The 13,810-nt window shown below is 53.5% G+C and overlaps 2 protein-coding genes across 7 annotated transcripts in view; one reads left to right on the top strand and one right to left on the bottom strand.

The window, feature by feature from the left end:
• Window positions 1-13,810, top strand: part of LOC137846204 (butyrophilin subfamily 3 member A1-like) — a 228,584-nt gene that overhangs the window by 89,338 nt on the left and 125,436 nt on the right. The gene's annotated exons all lie outside the window — the stretch shown is intronic.
• The window catches only part of LOC137846215 (butyrophilin subfamily 1 member A1-like), a 76,029-nt gene that overhangs the window by 34,843 nt on the left and 27,376 nt on the right, over window positions 1-13,810 (bottom strand). For 2 of the 6 annotated variants that reach the window (XM_068664010.1, XM_068664011.1), the window contains exons 6-9: window positions 4,677-4,697; window positions 3,767-3,787; window positions 3,576-3,608; window positions 2,394-3,398 (exon numbers count right to left, since the gene is read on the bottom strand). The exons of 1 other annotated variant lie outside the window; for it this stretch is intronic. In XM_068664010.1, coding sequence (XP_068520111.1) covers window positions 2,770-3,398; window positions 3,576-3,608; window positions 3,767-3,787; window positions 4,677-4,697 — 704 coding nt within the window. In that variant the 3' untranslated portion in view covers window positions 2,394-2,769. Of the gene's footprint in view, window positions 1-2,393; window positions 3,399-3,575; window positions 3,609-3,766; window positions 3,788-4,676; window positions 4,698-13,810 lie in introns of those variants that run through there. 3 more of the 6 variants (XM_068664012.1, XM_068664014.1, XM_068664013.1) reach the window with 2 other exon arrangements.

The raw sequence follows: 13,810 nt of genomic DNA, 5'->3' as shown, positions 1-13,810 counted from the left end.
AATAGACCCTGGGAATTACTGGTCTGTCAGTCTCATGGCAGTGCCTGGTAAAGTTACAGAGATTGCTCTGGGAGTGAGTGAAAAATAGCTGAGGGACAACGCGGTCACGGGTCACAGCATATACGGATTCAAGAGGGGAAAGTCCAGTTCAACAAAATTAATTTCGTTTTTATGATAAGGTCAGCCTCCTAGTTGACTAAAAGGAGCTAGACAAGGTGAACTTTTTGAATTTCAGTAAAGTATTCGTCTTGGCCTCTGGCCACAGTCATCTGGACTTAATGTCCAGCATAGACCCACATAAATGCACAATACGATGGGTGAACAATTGGCTAAGGGGTCAGGCTCCGCGGGTTCTGCTAAAAGAGGCAACATCAGGCAGGCAGCCAGTCATGAGTGGGGCTCTGCAGGGCTCCTTTTTGGGGCCAGGTCTTTTCAGTAGTCCCATAAATGACCTGGATGCGGGACTGCAAGGAAACTTTAGTGAGTTTGTGGCTGACACTGAACTGGGAGGAGCTGCTGGATCTGTCGAAGGTGGAGAGGCCTTGCAGAGGGATGTGGCCAAAGGGAAGAGATGGGCAGCCACCTCCTGCGGGAAGTTTAACAAGAGCAAGTGCCGGGCCCTGTCCCTGGGCAGGGGCAGCCCCGGCTGTACGGACAGTGTGGGGTGAGAGAGGCTGGAGAGCAGCCCCCAGAACAGGAGCTGGAGGTTGTGGCCGACGGCAAGTTGGATGTGAGCCAGCTGCGGACCCTGGCAGCCCAAAGGGCCAAGCATGCCCTGGGGTGCCTCAGGCATGGCACTGCTGGCCGGCCGAGGGAAGGGATCGTCCCGCTCTGCTCGGCCTGCTGCAGCCTTGCCTCGAGCACTGCGTGCAGCTGTGGGCACCGCAGCAGACGAAGGGCGTGAAACTGTGCGAGAGCCTCCAAGGGAGGGCTACGAGGACGGCAAAGGCTGTGCAGGGCAAGGCGTGTGAGGAGCGGCTGAAGGCGCTTGGCTTGTTGAGCCCAGAGCAGAGGAGACGCAGGGGAGGCCTCGTGGCAGCCCACAGCTTCCTGATGAGGGGAGCGGAGGGGCTCTGCTCTCTGGGGACAGCGACAGGGCTTGAGGGAACGGCATGGAGCTGCCACCGGGGAGGGTCAAACTTTCTTGGAGGAAATCCAGGAGCTGGTGATACCCCCTGTGGGCACAGCTTCTGCAGAGCCTGTGTGATGGGAGGTTGGAAGCTCTTCAGGTGCCCCCAGAGCAGTGCAATGTCTAGGTGTACTGTGTTTATGTATCATGGTTTTGGTATTGGGGTCCGCAGGGGTGGCTTCTGCGAGAAGAGTCCTGAATCTGTCCCATGTTATATAAGGGCCCCACCACAGGCCAGAGCCAAGTCAATAAACAATGTTGTTTGTGCTCCTGTGAGAGCATATTTTAAAAAGGGAAAAAAAAAAATAAAAAAAGGAAAAAAATAATACATAAAACACTTCTGCTCAACAACAGATTGAGAGAGGAGTGAGAAAGAGCCCTGCAGACACCAAGATCAGTGAAGAAGGTGGGCAGGAGGTGCTCCAGGCACTGGAGCAGAAGTCCCCTGCAGCCTGTCATGAGACCCATGGTGGAGCAGGGTTCCACGCTGCAGCCCATGGATGAGACCACGGTGGAGCAGGTGGATCTGCCCTGAAGGAGGCTGCAGCCTGTGGAGAACCCCTGCTGGAGCAGATTCCAGGCTGGAGCTGCAGTGTATGGAGAGGAGCCCAGGTAGGGGCAGAGGGTCTGGGGGGAGCTGCTGCCTGTGGGGGACCCGTGCTGGAGCAGCTTGCTCCTGATGGATGGACCCCGTGGTACGGACCCATATTGGAGCAGTTCTTGAAGAGATGCTTCCTTTGGGCAGCCCGTTGCAGGATCAGTTTGGGAAGGATGGCATCCTGTGGGAGTGACCCCACATGGAGCAGGGGCAGAGAGTGACCAAGAAGGAGCGCTGGAGGAAAACCATCAGGGACTGAACGCAGCCCTCGTTCCCCTGTGCCCCACAGGGGCGAGAAGGTGAAAGAAGGTAAATATGGGGAAGGTGTTTTGGGTGCCTTTCCTTTTTTTCTCACTTCTCTAGGCTGTTGGTAATACACCATAAATTTTATTATCTCTCTACTCTGCGTCTGTTTTGCCTGTCACGATAATTTTTGACTGAGCTCCCCATCCTTATCTCAACCGCTGAGCCCTTGGCACTGTATTTTCTCCACCTTTCCCTGGCTCTGACTCTCAGGACCAACACCAAGGAGAAGGTCTGCTGCAAGACGCCTTCCCAGGCAGCAAAGCCTCAGGACAGAAAGCACCCAGCAAATGCCACTGCCAGACTCCATCTTCGTGTGCAAAACTTTATTTGACACAGTCCTGCTGCTGCTGTGCTTTGATGTGCTCCACAGGAGGGAACAAAGAGCCCCCTCAGGCTGCTCATGCTCAGCACCAGGCACAGAGCAAAGATCAACCCCAACCTAGGAGGCAGAGGTGGCCTGCACTGGCCAGCAGCACACGGTGACCACATCCCTTGCCCTGGGGTCTGCAAGCAGAGGGGAGAGGAGCGTGGAGAGCTGCTGCAGCCCCTGTGCTGCCCGCTGGGGCTCAGAGGCAGGGAGAGACCCGTGGGTGCCAGCAGGGCTTGTGCCTCAGCACAGGAGCAGAGTGCAGGGCAGAGCCCAGGGGCTGCAAGGGGTCTGTCCCCTGCTTGCAGCATCCCAGCCCTCCTCCAGCAGCAGGGAGGAACACAGGGCAGCCCCTGGCCCCACTGCCCCTCATTCCTGTGCTGCTCCTGCAGGGCCAAGGAGAGGTGATGCAGGAGTGGCTGGAGAATCACAGGAACCCCCCAGGGCTGTGGACATGGTCTGGGGGGTGCTGTCCTTCAGGCACAGCTGAGTTCCCAGTGTCTCCACCAAAAACCAGGGGCGCATGCTCTCCCCATTGAGGGAGGCTGCTGTGAAAGTGTAGATCTCGACCCCATTGTCAGCGTTGATGAAAGACACCTGCTGCTGGGTACAGTCCAGACAGACCCAGATCCTCGTGGGGACAGGGGACAGGGGTAAGTGTATTTGAGGAGATGTGAGAGGCATGAGCTGCCCTTGTTGGTACATCAATGCCCATATCCCATGTTGGGGGAAAATCTTCTCCTTTTTGTTCACAGATGCCCTGGTCACCCCCACAGCCCAGCAGGATTCATTTTCCAACTCCCCCTCCACCTCTACCTCCACCTCCCAGCAGTGCCTCCCCTCTCTGAACTCCTCATGGCCTAGCACGCAACACCGATACTTGAATCTGTCCTGACTGTTATGCACCTGCTGGCTTTTACTTTCTCGTCTCACACTCCTGTGGTCCTCTGACACGATGAGCTCCGGATGAGCCGTGTGCGGGTCCAGGGTAACCTTCACTGCAGGGACAGAAGGAGCCAGGCCATCAGGGGCAGAGCTCAGCCCTGGGCAGGCTTTCCCCAGCTCGGGGCCAGGAGCTGCCCCATGGGGCAGGAGATGGGGCACCTCTTGGCTCCTGAACATGCCCCAGCAAGGGCAGGAGAAGCACTGCAGAGGGCAACCCAATGCACACTTACCTGTATTTTGAGGCAGCAAACATTTTCTCCATGCTGGAAGGAGAGGGGAGAGCTGGTCACAGCCCACAGCCGGTGCCCAGTGGGTGTGGGCAGGGTGAGGGGCCAGCCCTGGGTTGCTCTGTCCCAGCTGCCCACCCTCCCCTGCACATCACCTTGGAAATGTCATGCAGCCCAAAGGCAGGGACACTCACCCAGCTCTGCAGCTTTTTTCTCTGAAAAGGAAAGTGAATATAATGCATGATCAGAGGGGAGAGTTGCTCAGCCCATGGCTTCTTTCAAGGGAAGACCCCACTTTCCCTTAGCTAGGGAGGGAAACTCACCAAGCATTGCATGTTCTTTAACTGCAAAAGAAGGAAAAAAGGAAAACATTATCAGAGATCATAGTTTCTGATCCCATAGCTCTCACTATGACATTATATATATATATATATATATATATATATATATATATATATATATATATATATATTTGTTTGTTTGCTTGTTTAGAGAGTGAGACTTACCCAGGTCCACAGCTTGTTTCTCTGGAAAACAAAAGAAAAAGGAATTAATGGTCAGAGGAAGAAATTTGTTATCTCTTGCAAAAACCCAAATTCCTGCTCTCCCTGGAGTGAGAAAACACAGAAAAGACGAAAAATGAATGGGAATCGCTAGAATGGAGACAGAGCACCTTGCTCCCAGATTCAGAAGGACCAGACTAACAGGGAGCAAGGACACAGCTTGGAGCAAGGCTCGTGCACGTGGACCAGTAAGGACAGACACTTGTGTAGCTCTCTGCACCGTGCCACCAAAACACAAGGGGAAGTGAATGGGGATGGGTGGAGGACGTCCCTGTCTTGGAAACATCAGTGCAGAGCGGGGCAGCCCCACAGCTTGCTCCCCGTCCCAACCTTGATCCCCATTCCTTTCAGCCATCCCGGCCGTGTCCCTTGCCCAGGGCAGCCCGAGCCCCAGCACTCCCCACTCACACCCCAGGCTCCAGCTGCTCCTGCAGCACCCCCGAGCCACCAGCACACAAGCCCCCAGAGCCCACCCAGACCAGGTCATCCCACAGGGACACCACTTCCCCAGGGGCTGGGGGCAGGGACTGCAAGGACTCACCCAACTCTCGTCTCAGTGTCGCTGAAAAGCAAAGGCGGAGGAACAGGTGGTGAGCAGAGCAGCTTGGTTGCTGGGTGGGAACATGTGCACGGGGGCTGCACCTTGCCACCAGCCCCACGCTGCAGCCATGCTCCCTGGACTCCCACCCAAGGCCCCTTGCCTTCTCCCCTGCCTTCGTTGCCCAAGGCAGAGGCCCAAGACGATCCTAAGGCCTTTAGCATCCCCAGGAGAACATTCCCTTCCTCCTCCTACGCTCCTCCCTGGGCCAGGGTTCAGCCCTGCTCCAGACCCACGCGGGTCCCTGCAGAACACCTCCCTCCGCTCCATCCCTGCGCTGCCAGCTTACCTTGGTTTTGAAAGAGATAAACACTGAGGCCAATGAACACCACAAATAGCACGATGACCAGAATCAGAGCCACTATCAAGGGTTGGGCGTTGTGGAAGAAGGGAGCTGAGAAAAGCACAAGGAAAAGGGCTGTGTTTACGTACCCACAGGTGGAAGAGCAAGACCCAGACTTCTCCTGGGTCAGGTCAAGTGCAGGGGCCAGGAACACCTCACCCTGGCTGTGCCATTTGTACCTGCAATGTGCAGGGATGATTCCCGTTCCTGCTGGAGGCGGCTGCTCCTGACCACGCAGGACAAGGGCCCCTCCACGCTCCCGGTCACGATGACGGCGCCTTCGATTTCAAAGAGCCCCTCCTGGTCCTGGGAATGTGTCTGGGAGACCGAGGGCAGGTGCTGCCCACAAGCATCCCTCCACAGCAGCTGCGGCAGCGGGTACCAGCCGTCCGATCGACACAGCACCCGGACGCCTCCGGCCTCATAGCCCCTCAGGGAGAGGTGGGGGTCAGTGCCTGTGGCTGGGGGAAGAGCCCATGGCTGGGGCTTGACTTGGGCAGGGATTTGGTTCCAAGGCAATGACCCCATCTGCTCCCATGCAGACACAGCACAGACCCAGCCACGGCCCCCATGGCTCTCAGACCAGTCCCTCCACGCACACACTCTTCCAAGCAGTCACAGACCATGTAGACGAATCCCAATCAGACTCATGTCCCTGAAAGGCCTCTTTGATGGCCATGAGCATGGGATAGTGATCTGGGTGAAACACACAAACCCAGGAACAATCTCCTTGAAGCATCCTTGAAGCAAACCCCTGGACAATCTCCTTGAAGCATCAATCCAGCCACTAACCTGACACTACCAGATTCACCATTGCTTCACCATAAGCATCACCATCTTTCACGATGCAGATGTACTGGCCATCATCAGAAGGTCTCAGCCCCGTGATTCACAAGTCCAGGCTTCCAGCAGAGAGACCATCCCTGACCAACTCTGTCCTCCCGGCATATGCCCCCATCTGCTCCCCGTACAGGTCCTCTCCATCGCGGTAGTGGTGCACTGTCTCAGAGAACTTGTCCCGGATCCACGTGACCTCCAAGCTGCGAGCATTGCGTTGAGGGGACAAGTGGCAGGTCAGCACAACATCCTGCCCCACGGTGGCAGTGAGAGGCTGGCCTGGTCCCTCCACTCTGAGCTGGGCTGGGCAATGGAGAAGGGCACAGAGAGGTGGTGAGATTTTGCCATCGTAAATATAGGGGCAGTGAGTGACAAAGGGCGAGCTGTGCATGAGTTGGTGCGTGCTGCATCCCCTGTGTCCCATGGGAAACCACCAGGGAAAGAGGAGAGGAAGAGGGAGGACGTGCAGGAGAAGGAGGTGTGCTGGGAGTGGGAGCCCTCTCTGCAGCATTCATGTAGATGAAGAAAAGCCAGAAAGGGCAGCCAAGGCAGTGCCTGTATTGCATGGAAGAAACAAAGTGAAAGTGAAACCCAGTGGGGGACGAGCTGTGGGCTTAGGTCCCCCATGTCCCACGGCTGCTCCCCTGCCCCACATCATCAAGTCTGTCAGGACCAGGGGGAGAGCCCCCAGCAGCCTCACAGGATCCTACCTGAGCCCATCTGGAGGAGGAGCAGAGTGACAAGGGAAGTCAGGAGGCCCCTGGCATGGCCGGTGAGGCTGGGGTGGCTGCAGCCCTAGGGAAGCCCGATCTGTGCTGCAGCAGGAGCAGGAACTGGCATCAGAAGCTGGAGCAAAAGAGAGAGGGGACCGAGGGGCTGCAGGCACCACAGGCAGATGGGGAAGGAGTCCCCCTGGGCCCGGGCACAAATAGCCACAGGCAGCAGAACTTTGGACAGGGCGCAGAGCCTGTCCTTTTATCACAGGCTGGGGGACACAGCAGGCAGCCCCCAGGGGTTCTTCTCCAAGGGAGTCCCAGCGACAGAGAGGTCCCTCACCGCACCCAGTCGTGCTGCAGAAAGCCCAAGGCTACGCCCAACTTCCCTAACCTTTGCCCAGTTCCTGCCTGCAATAACCCTCTGGGAGCACCTTTGTCCCTGGGGCAATGGGAACAAGTGTCCTGGGAGCTCTAGAGGCCTGGCACCACCATCCCATCACAGCTGGGTGCCCTGCCCAATGCCTTCAGCAAGCACAAGGGCTTGTCCCCAGCAGGAGCCTCTCCAGAACACCAGTTAATGCTAGTCTTTCTCTGATGCTTTGACTCCGCCACTCCTCAAATCACTCTGCTCCTGCTCCTTGTGGGGTCACTCCCATGGGATGCCGTCCTTCCCAAAATGATCCTGCCTGGTCTTTACTCTGGCATCCCAGTGGTCTGCCCTCCCTGCCCGCCTTTTTACGCAGAGGGACGGAGAGTTCTTGCGCTCTAAGGAAAACATCCTCAGAGTCTCCAGCTCTCCTCAGCTCCTTTGTCCCATAGGATGGTGGTCCAGGGGATCTCATCCTCTAGGTCTTTAAATAGCTTGGATTTGCTCTTTGGAAGTTCAGGGTCCTGCCTTGGCCCTTTGCCAGGCCCACATTCCTGGAGATCACAAACTCAACCATGGCATGGTCACTGCAGCCCAGATTGCTTCCAGTCTTGACCTCTTTAATGAGCTTGTCTGCATAGGTGAGCACCAGGTCAAGTAACGCTTCTCGTTGGGTTGGTTTCTCTAGTACTTTTACCAGGAAGTAATCCTCAACGCGATCTAGGAATCTCCTGGATTGCTAAAAGCCTACTGTGTAGTTTTCCCAGCAGACATCCGGGTGGTTCAAGTCCCCAGTCAGGATGAGAGCATGCGAGCACGATGCTTCTTGTAGTTGAAGCAAGAAGGCCTCATCCATAGGCTCCCCTTGATCAGGCAGCCTGTAGTAGACTCTGGAAGAACCGTGTTTCTGTGATAGCAATCAGGTCATATTTGTCTAATTTCCCCATGGCTTCCAATTCCTCTTACTTGTTTCCCATGCTGCGTACATTGGTGTTGAGGCATTTCAGCTGGGCTGTTGGTCGTATTGCATTTCTAGAATCCTTCCTGTTGTATTGGGACAGGTCACGAGAGTTTCCCTGCTGTTACTTAGAGTGATGGTGTTCTCAGCCATGCTTTCTTGCTCGCCCTGCCTGCAAGCACTGCCGTGCAAACTGCCATGCCATGCCCTGACCGACACACCATGCTCCGTTCACCGCGCTCCTGGACTCTCACTCTCCCCAGGGTTCTGCCTTTATATGACAGAAAGGGGGTTTCTGGATCCTCCCATGCCTCATCAGCTGGCCTCGCGAGGGCCGCTGAGTCCTAGCAGCTCCCTTGGATTCCTCCAATAACCTCGATGAAGGAAAACCCCTGCATGCCTCGATCCCCCACTCTGCTGCAGGACGCATTGCCCTGGAGCCGATTGCCTCGTCTTCTTTTATAATGATTTAAAATATTCCCACACTTGGAATTTCCATGTTCAGAAGTTGACTTATTTAATTACAAGGAGTATTGCTAATTCTTTTACATCGAAAAAGTTTTTTTGACCTCAGTACCAGGGAAGCTCATGGAGCAGATCCTCTTGAGAGTCATCATGCAGCACTTGAAGGGCCAGCAGGCGATCAGGCCCAGTCAGCATGGGTTTATGGAAGGCAGATCCTGCTTGACGAACCTGATCTCCTTCTATGAAAAAGTGATGCGCCGGGTGGACGAGGGAAAGGCTGTGGATGTGGTCTACTTTGACTTCAGCAAGGCTTTTGACACCGTCTCCCACAGCATTCTCCTCAAGAAACTGGCTGCTCTTGGCTTGGACTGGCGCACGCTTCGTTGGGTTAGAAACTGGCTGGATAGCCGGGCCCAAAGAGTCGTGGTAAATGGAGTCAAGTCCAGTTGGAGGCCAGTCACTAGTGGCGTCCCCCAGGGCTCGGTGCTGGGGCCGGTCCTCTTTAATATCTTCATCAGTGATCTGGACAAGGGCATTGAGTGCACCCTCAGTAAGTTTGCAGATGACACAAAGCTATGCGCATGCTTTGATCTGCTCGAGGGTGGGAAAGCACTGCAGGAGGATCTGGATAGGCTGCACCGATGGGCTGAGGTCAACTGCATGAAGTATAACAAGGCCAAGTGCCGGGTCCTGCACCTGGGGCGCAATAACCCCAAGCAGAGCTCCAGGCTGGGAGATGAGTGGTTGGAGAGCTGCCAGGCAGAGAAGGACCTGGGAGTGATGGTGGACAGTCGGCTGAATATGAGCCAGCAGTGTGCTCAGGTGGCCAAGAAGGCCAACGGCATCCTGGCTTGCATAAGAAGCAGTGTGGCCAGCAGGGCTAGGGAGGTGATCGTCCCCCTGTACTCGGCTCTGGTGAGGCCGCACCTCGAGTACTGTGTTAAGTTTTGGGCCCCTCGCTACAAGAAGGACATGGAGGTGCTTAAGTGGGTCCAGAGAAGGGCGACGAAGCTGGTGAGGGGCCTGGAGAACAAGTCCTACGAGGAGCGGCTGAAGGAGCTGGGCTTGTTCAGCCTGGAGAAGAGGAGGCTCAGGGGCGACCTTATTGCTCTCTACAGATACCTTAAAGGAGGCTGTAGTGAGGTGGGGGTTGGTCTGTTCTCCCACGTGCCTAGTGACAGGACGAGGGGGAATGGGCTTAATTTGCGCCAGGGGAGTTTTAGGTTAGATGTTAGGAAGAATTTCTTTACTGAAAGGGTTGTTAGGCACTGGAACAGTCTGCCCAGGGAGGTGGTGGAGTCACCATCCCTGGAAGTCTTCAAAAGACGTTTAGCTGTAGAGCTTAGGGATATGGTTTAGTGGGGACTGTTAGTGTTAGGTTAGAGGTTGGACTCAATGACCTTGAGGTCTCTTCCAACCTAGAAATTCTGTGATTCTGCAATTCTGTGATTCTGTGAAATCCATGCTAAATATTTCACGCTTTCATGCACAAAGCCAAATTCATAAATGGAGTGAGGAATGGAGAACTGGAGCCCACAAATGGGGTTTTCAAACTGGAAGCAAAGGCGTGCTTGAAGTCTGAGTGCCCCCCACCAGCTCTCGCAGGTCTTAGCATGCAGTGAGGTGTGCGGGGCAGCCTCTGGCCCCACTGCCCCTCATTCTTGCCCTGCTCCTGCAGGACCAAGGAGACGTGAGCCAGGAGTGCAGAAATTTCTTCTCAGAAAGAATGGTTAGGCATTGGAACGGGTTGTCCTGGGAGTTGGTGGAGTCATTGTCCCTGGGGGCGTTTAAGGAAAGGTTGGACGTGGTGCTTAGGGACATGGTTTATTGGGTGATAGTGGTGGCAGAGAGGTGGTTGGCCCAGATGTGAGAAACAAAGATGTGATTTTGCAGTAGAAGGTGTGTTTTTGCAGTGGAAAATGACTCTATCCGTGAATACTTGGAAGGGATTTTGCAGGCATGACAGTGGTGAAGCAGTGATGACCTTAGAGGTCTTTTCCAATTGTACTGGGTCTGGCTGGGATGTTAACTTTCCCTGCAGAAGCCCAAACAGTGCTGTGCTCTGCACTTGGAGCTAGAACAGCAGTGGTATCACACCAGTGTTGTGTCTGCTGCTGAGCAGTGCTGGCACAGCATCGGGACTCTCTCTAACACTCCTAGGGGGTGGGCAAAAAAGTGAGAGAGGAAACATCACCAGAGCATGCTGACCTAAACCAACCAAAGGGATATTCCATACCGTGTGATGTCACACTCAGCAATAAAAGGTGGAAAAAGGAAGAACAGAGGAGGGGTGGGCTCTCATTGTGAAAACGTCGGTCCTCCTCCCGAACACCGGCTACGTGCGTTGAGGCCCTCTTTAAAGGATGTGGTCAATCATTGCTCATTTGTGGCAAGTAGAGAGTAATTTCTTTCCTCTGCACTTCCACATAGCCTTTATTTGATTTGTTTGTTTGTTTGTTTGTTTTTCCCATTCCCCCTCCCTTTTCCCTTCCTTTTTTCCTTTTTTTTTTCCCCCCTTTGTTGCAGGAAGCACGGCCGAAAGCACGACAGACACACAGTAGAGTCAGATCATGCTCCATTTTATTGCCCGAATAGCCTAACTTTTATAGAGAACTTAACAGGGGTGGACAGTGTTTCACACAAGATTATTGGTCAAAAGCACTCAGACAAACAACTGCAAGAAAACAACCCCACCTGCAAGAAAACAACCCCTTGTGATTAGCAGTCACATAGACCTTGTCCTTGAAGCCAGCTACTGGTAACAATATTTTTCTGAATTCCTCAATTGGGCAATGTGGGAACACTGTCATGGGAACGTCTCATAGTTGCCCTGGTAGCTTGGTTTGCTCAGCTACAGCAAGCCATAGGATTTTTCCTGTTTCAAGAAATCCCTCAACAATTCCCCCTTCTTCTTTTGAGCAAACCAAGCCCGACACAGCAGTTTTACAAGTGACTCTTTTGCTATACTTACAACACACAACGATGATTACCACCACCCTAAACCAAATCCTTAATCCCCTTGTGACTAAACCCAGCAACCATCTACACCTTGTTTCAAACAAGTCAGTGAACCATTGATTGAAAGGATTGATACCATACTGAATCTTTCTCATATGCTCTTTCAGGAAAATAATGGATTTGTGAATTGACTCATTATGATCAGAAAGGTTTAAACAGTACATTCCCTTAAAGTCCTCACACCCATTCCTTTGAGCCAAAAGCAAGATGTCAATAGCAGCTTGATCCTGTAAAAGCAGATGTTGCAGACTATTTTGATCTGGTAGCATCTCCTCAAGTATCTCTGTCGTGGCATAGGCTTGCCTCTCGTCCCAGCATTCCAATTTTTCTAAGTTGTTATGTGCGGCCGCAGATGCCACTCCAGGCACTGAAATTGCTAATGCCGCTCTAGCTGCAACCCCACACAATTCAACATTATCATTGCAATCCGATGCAAGCAATGCCCATTTATGTCTGGTGATCTCACGCAACTGTAGCAAGCTAGGAGCAAATACAATGAGTTTATCTAAGTAACATGGACATCTGATAGCATTTGCAGGGATACCTTGCCAGGCCCCATCCCCACAAATCAGAAGCACATCAGGAGGTAAGGCCAAAGCTGCACAATTGTTCCAAACACTGTAGTTGTTACCCCTTGTCTCCATGCTACAAACCCCTAAACCCTGCTTAGCAGCGTCATTGTAATCACAGGTGTTATTTGTGTTTTTGTACCAGTATGGCCCTTTCCCAGTTCCTGTAGCAGGATTCATCTGATAGCCACGGCTACGTTCACATTTGTAGCCACCTTTCAGGTTGATACAGATTTGACTACAGATACCAGGGTTTTGACATTCATCAATTCCACAGTTTCTCTTTTCTACAAAGTCAAACCCAGCTGGACAGTCACATTCATTTATGTTGCATTCCTTCAGGGGCTCATCACCCCAGTCCTTGCAGTCTCTCTGCTGGTTACACGCTTTATTGGTATCTATGTATTCTCCACTTCTGCACTTGAATTTGCCAGGTCCAGAGCACTGAATAACATTGTTACAGTTTGCTTCATCAGTGCCATCCAGACAGTCTCTCACACCATTGCACTGCCTACTCCCATGGACACAGTTCCCATCTTCACATCTGAACTGGTCTGGCCTGCAGGTCTGAGAAGGGCAGTTAATTTCATCACTTCCATCCTTGCAATCAGGATCTCTGTTACAGTCTTTTTCACCATCACATTTCCAGGACACCAGGATACACTGGGTTGACTGAGGACCACAGCTGATTTCATTTACCTGGCATGTTCTCATATAACACAGATCAGCAATCTCATCAGACCCATTTTCACAGTCCGGATCCCCATCACACGGCTATCTATTTGGCACACACTGACCACTGTTGCACACAAAGTCAGATTCAGCACACGTCTTCTTCACACAAGCACTCTCATCACTGCCATCTGAGCAGTCTTCACATTTTGCTCTAGCACTGTCAGCAGCAGTGCACAGGCAGGTGAGGGCGAGCAGCAGGCAGAATGCCCCACAGCGCGGCAGTGCCTGCCGCCACCCTGCACCTATGTCACTTATACTACTACTGTTACCCGTGCTAGTAGTGTCAGTGGCATCCTCCTGGTACCATTTCTGTCTTTGTCGTCCCTTACTCTCCCCCTTTTCTTTTTGCCACTGACCATTCACCACAAATGGATGAGACACATGATTACTAGTTAGGAAAGAGAGTGTAACGTCTGCTATACGGCTGCAGGCAGTGCCAGCTGCAATCCTAGAAGCTGTTTGTGAACGAGCCTGCCGGTGGTCATTTGGCAGTGTAATCTGCGTCTCTGCACTCCTGCCCTGCAATAGAGCTAAGTCGTCATTAATAGTCCGTAGAATGAGGCAACCCCACGGAATGTTATCCAGAAACATAGTTATAACACCGATCTGGGGACGAATAGTCTTTTTTGCATTGCAAGATAAACCTCTCATAAAAAGAATGCCAAAGAGAAGCAGCACAGCCGCCGCTGCCTCCATGGTTACGTCAGGCAGGCTGCAGGGTCCTGATGTCCGCCCCTCTGCTCTGTGCCGACTCGCCACGCAGTGAGGGTCGGCTGCCGTTGTCCACTGATGCCTCTGGTCTCCCGTAGCAGCTCGATCTCGGATGTCCCGCATCACACCGTGATCACGTCAATTGCCCGCGGCCCTCCGCAATTCCACGTCCCGCCGCAACTCTATTTCCCGCGGCCCTCCGCAATTCCACGTCCCGCCGCAACTCCGTTTCCCGCGGCCCTCCGCAATTCCACGTCCCGCCGCAACTCTTTTCCCGCGGCCCTCCGCAATTCCACGTCCCGCCGCAACTCCGTTTCCCGCGGCCCTCCGCAATTCCACGTCCCGCCGCAAAACCCCG

This window comes from Anas acuta, chromosome 31, assembly GCF_963932015.1.
Source record: "Anas acuta chromosome 31, bAnaAcu1.1, whole genome shotgun sequence".
NCBI classification, from domain to species: Eukaryota; Metazoa; Chordata; class Aves; order Anseriformes; family Anatidae; genus Anas; species Anas acuta.
The sequence above is the reverse complement of the archived record's forward strand: the minus strand, read 5'-3'. Positions and strand labels throughout refer to the sequence as shown.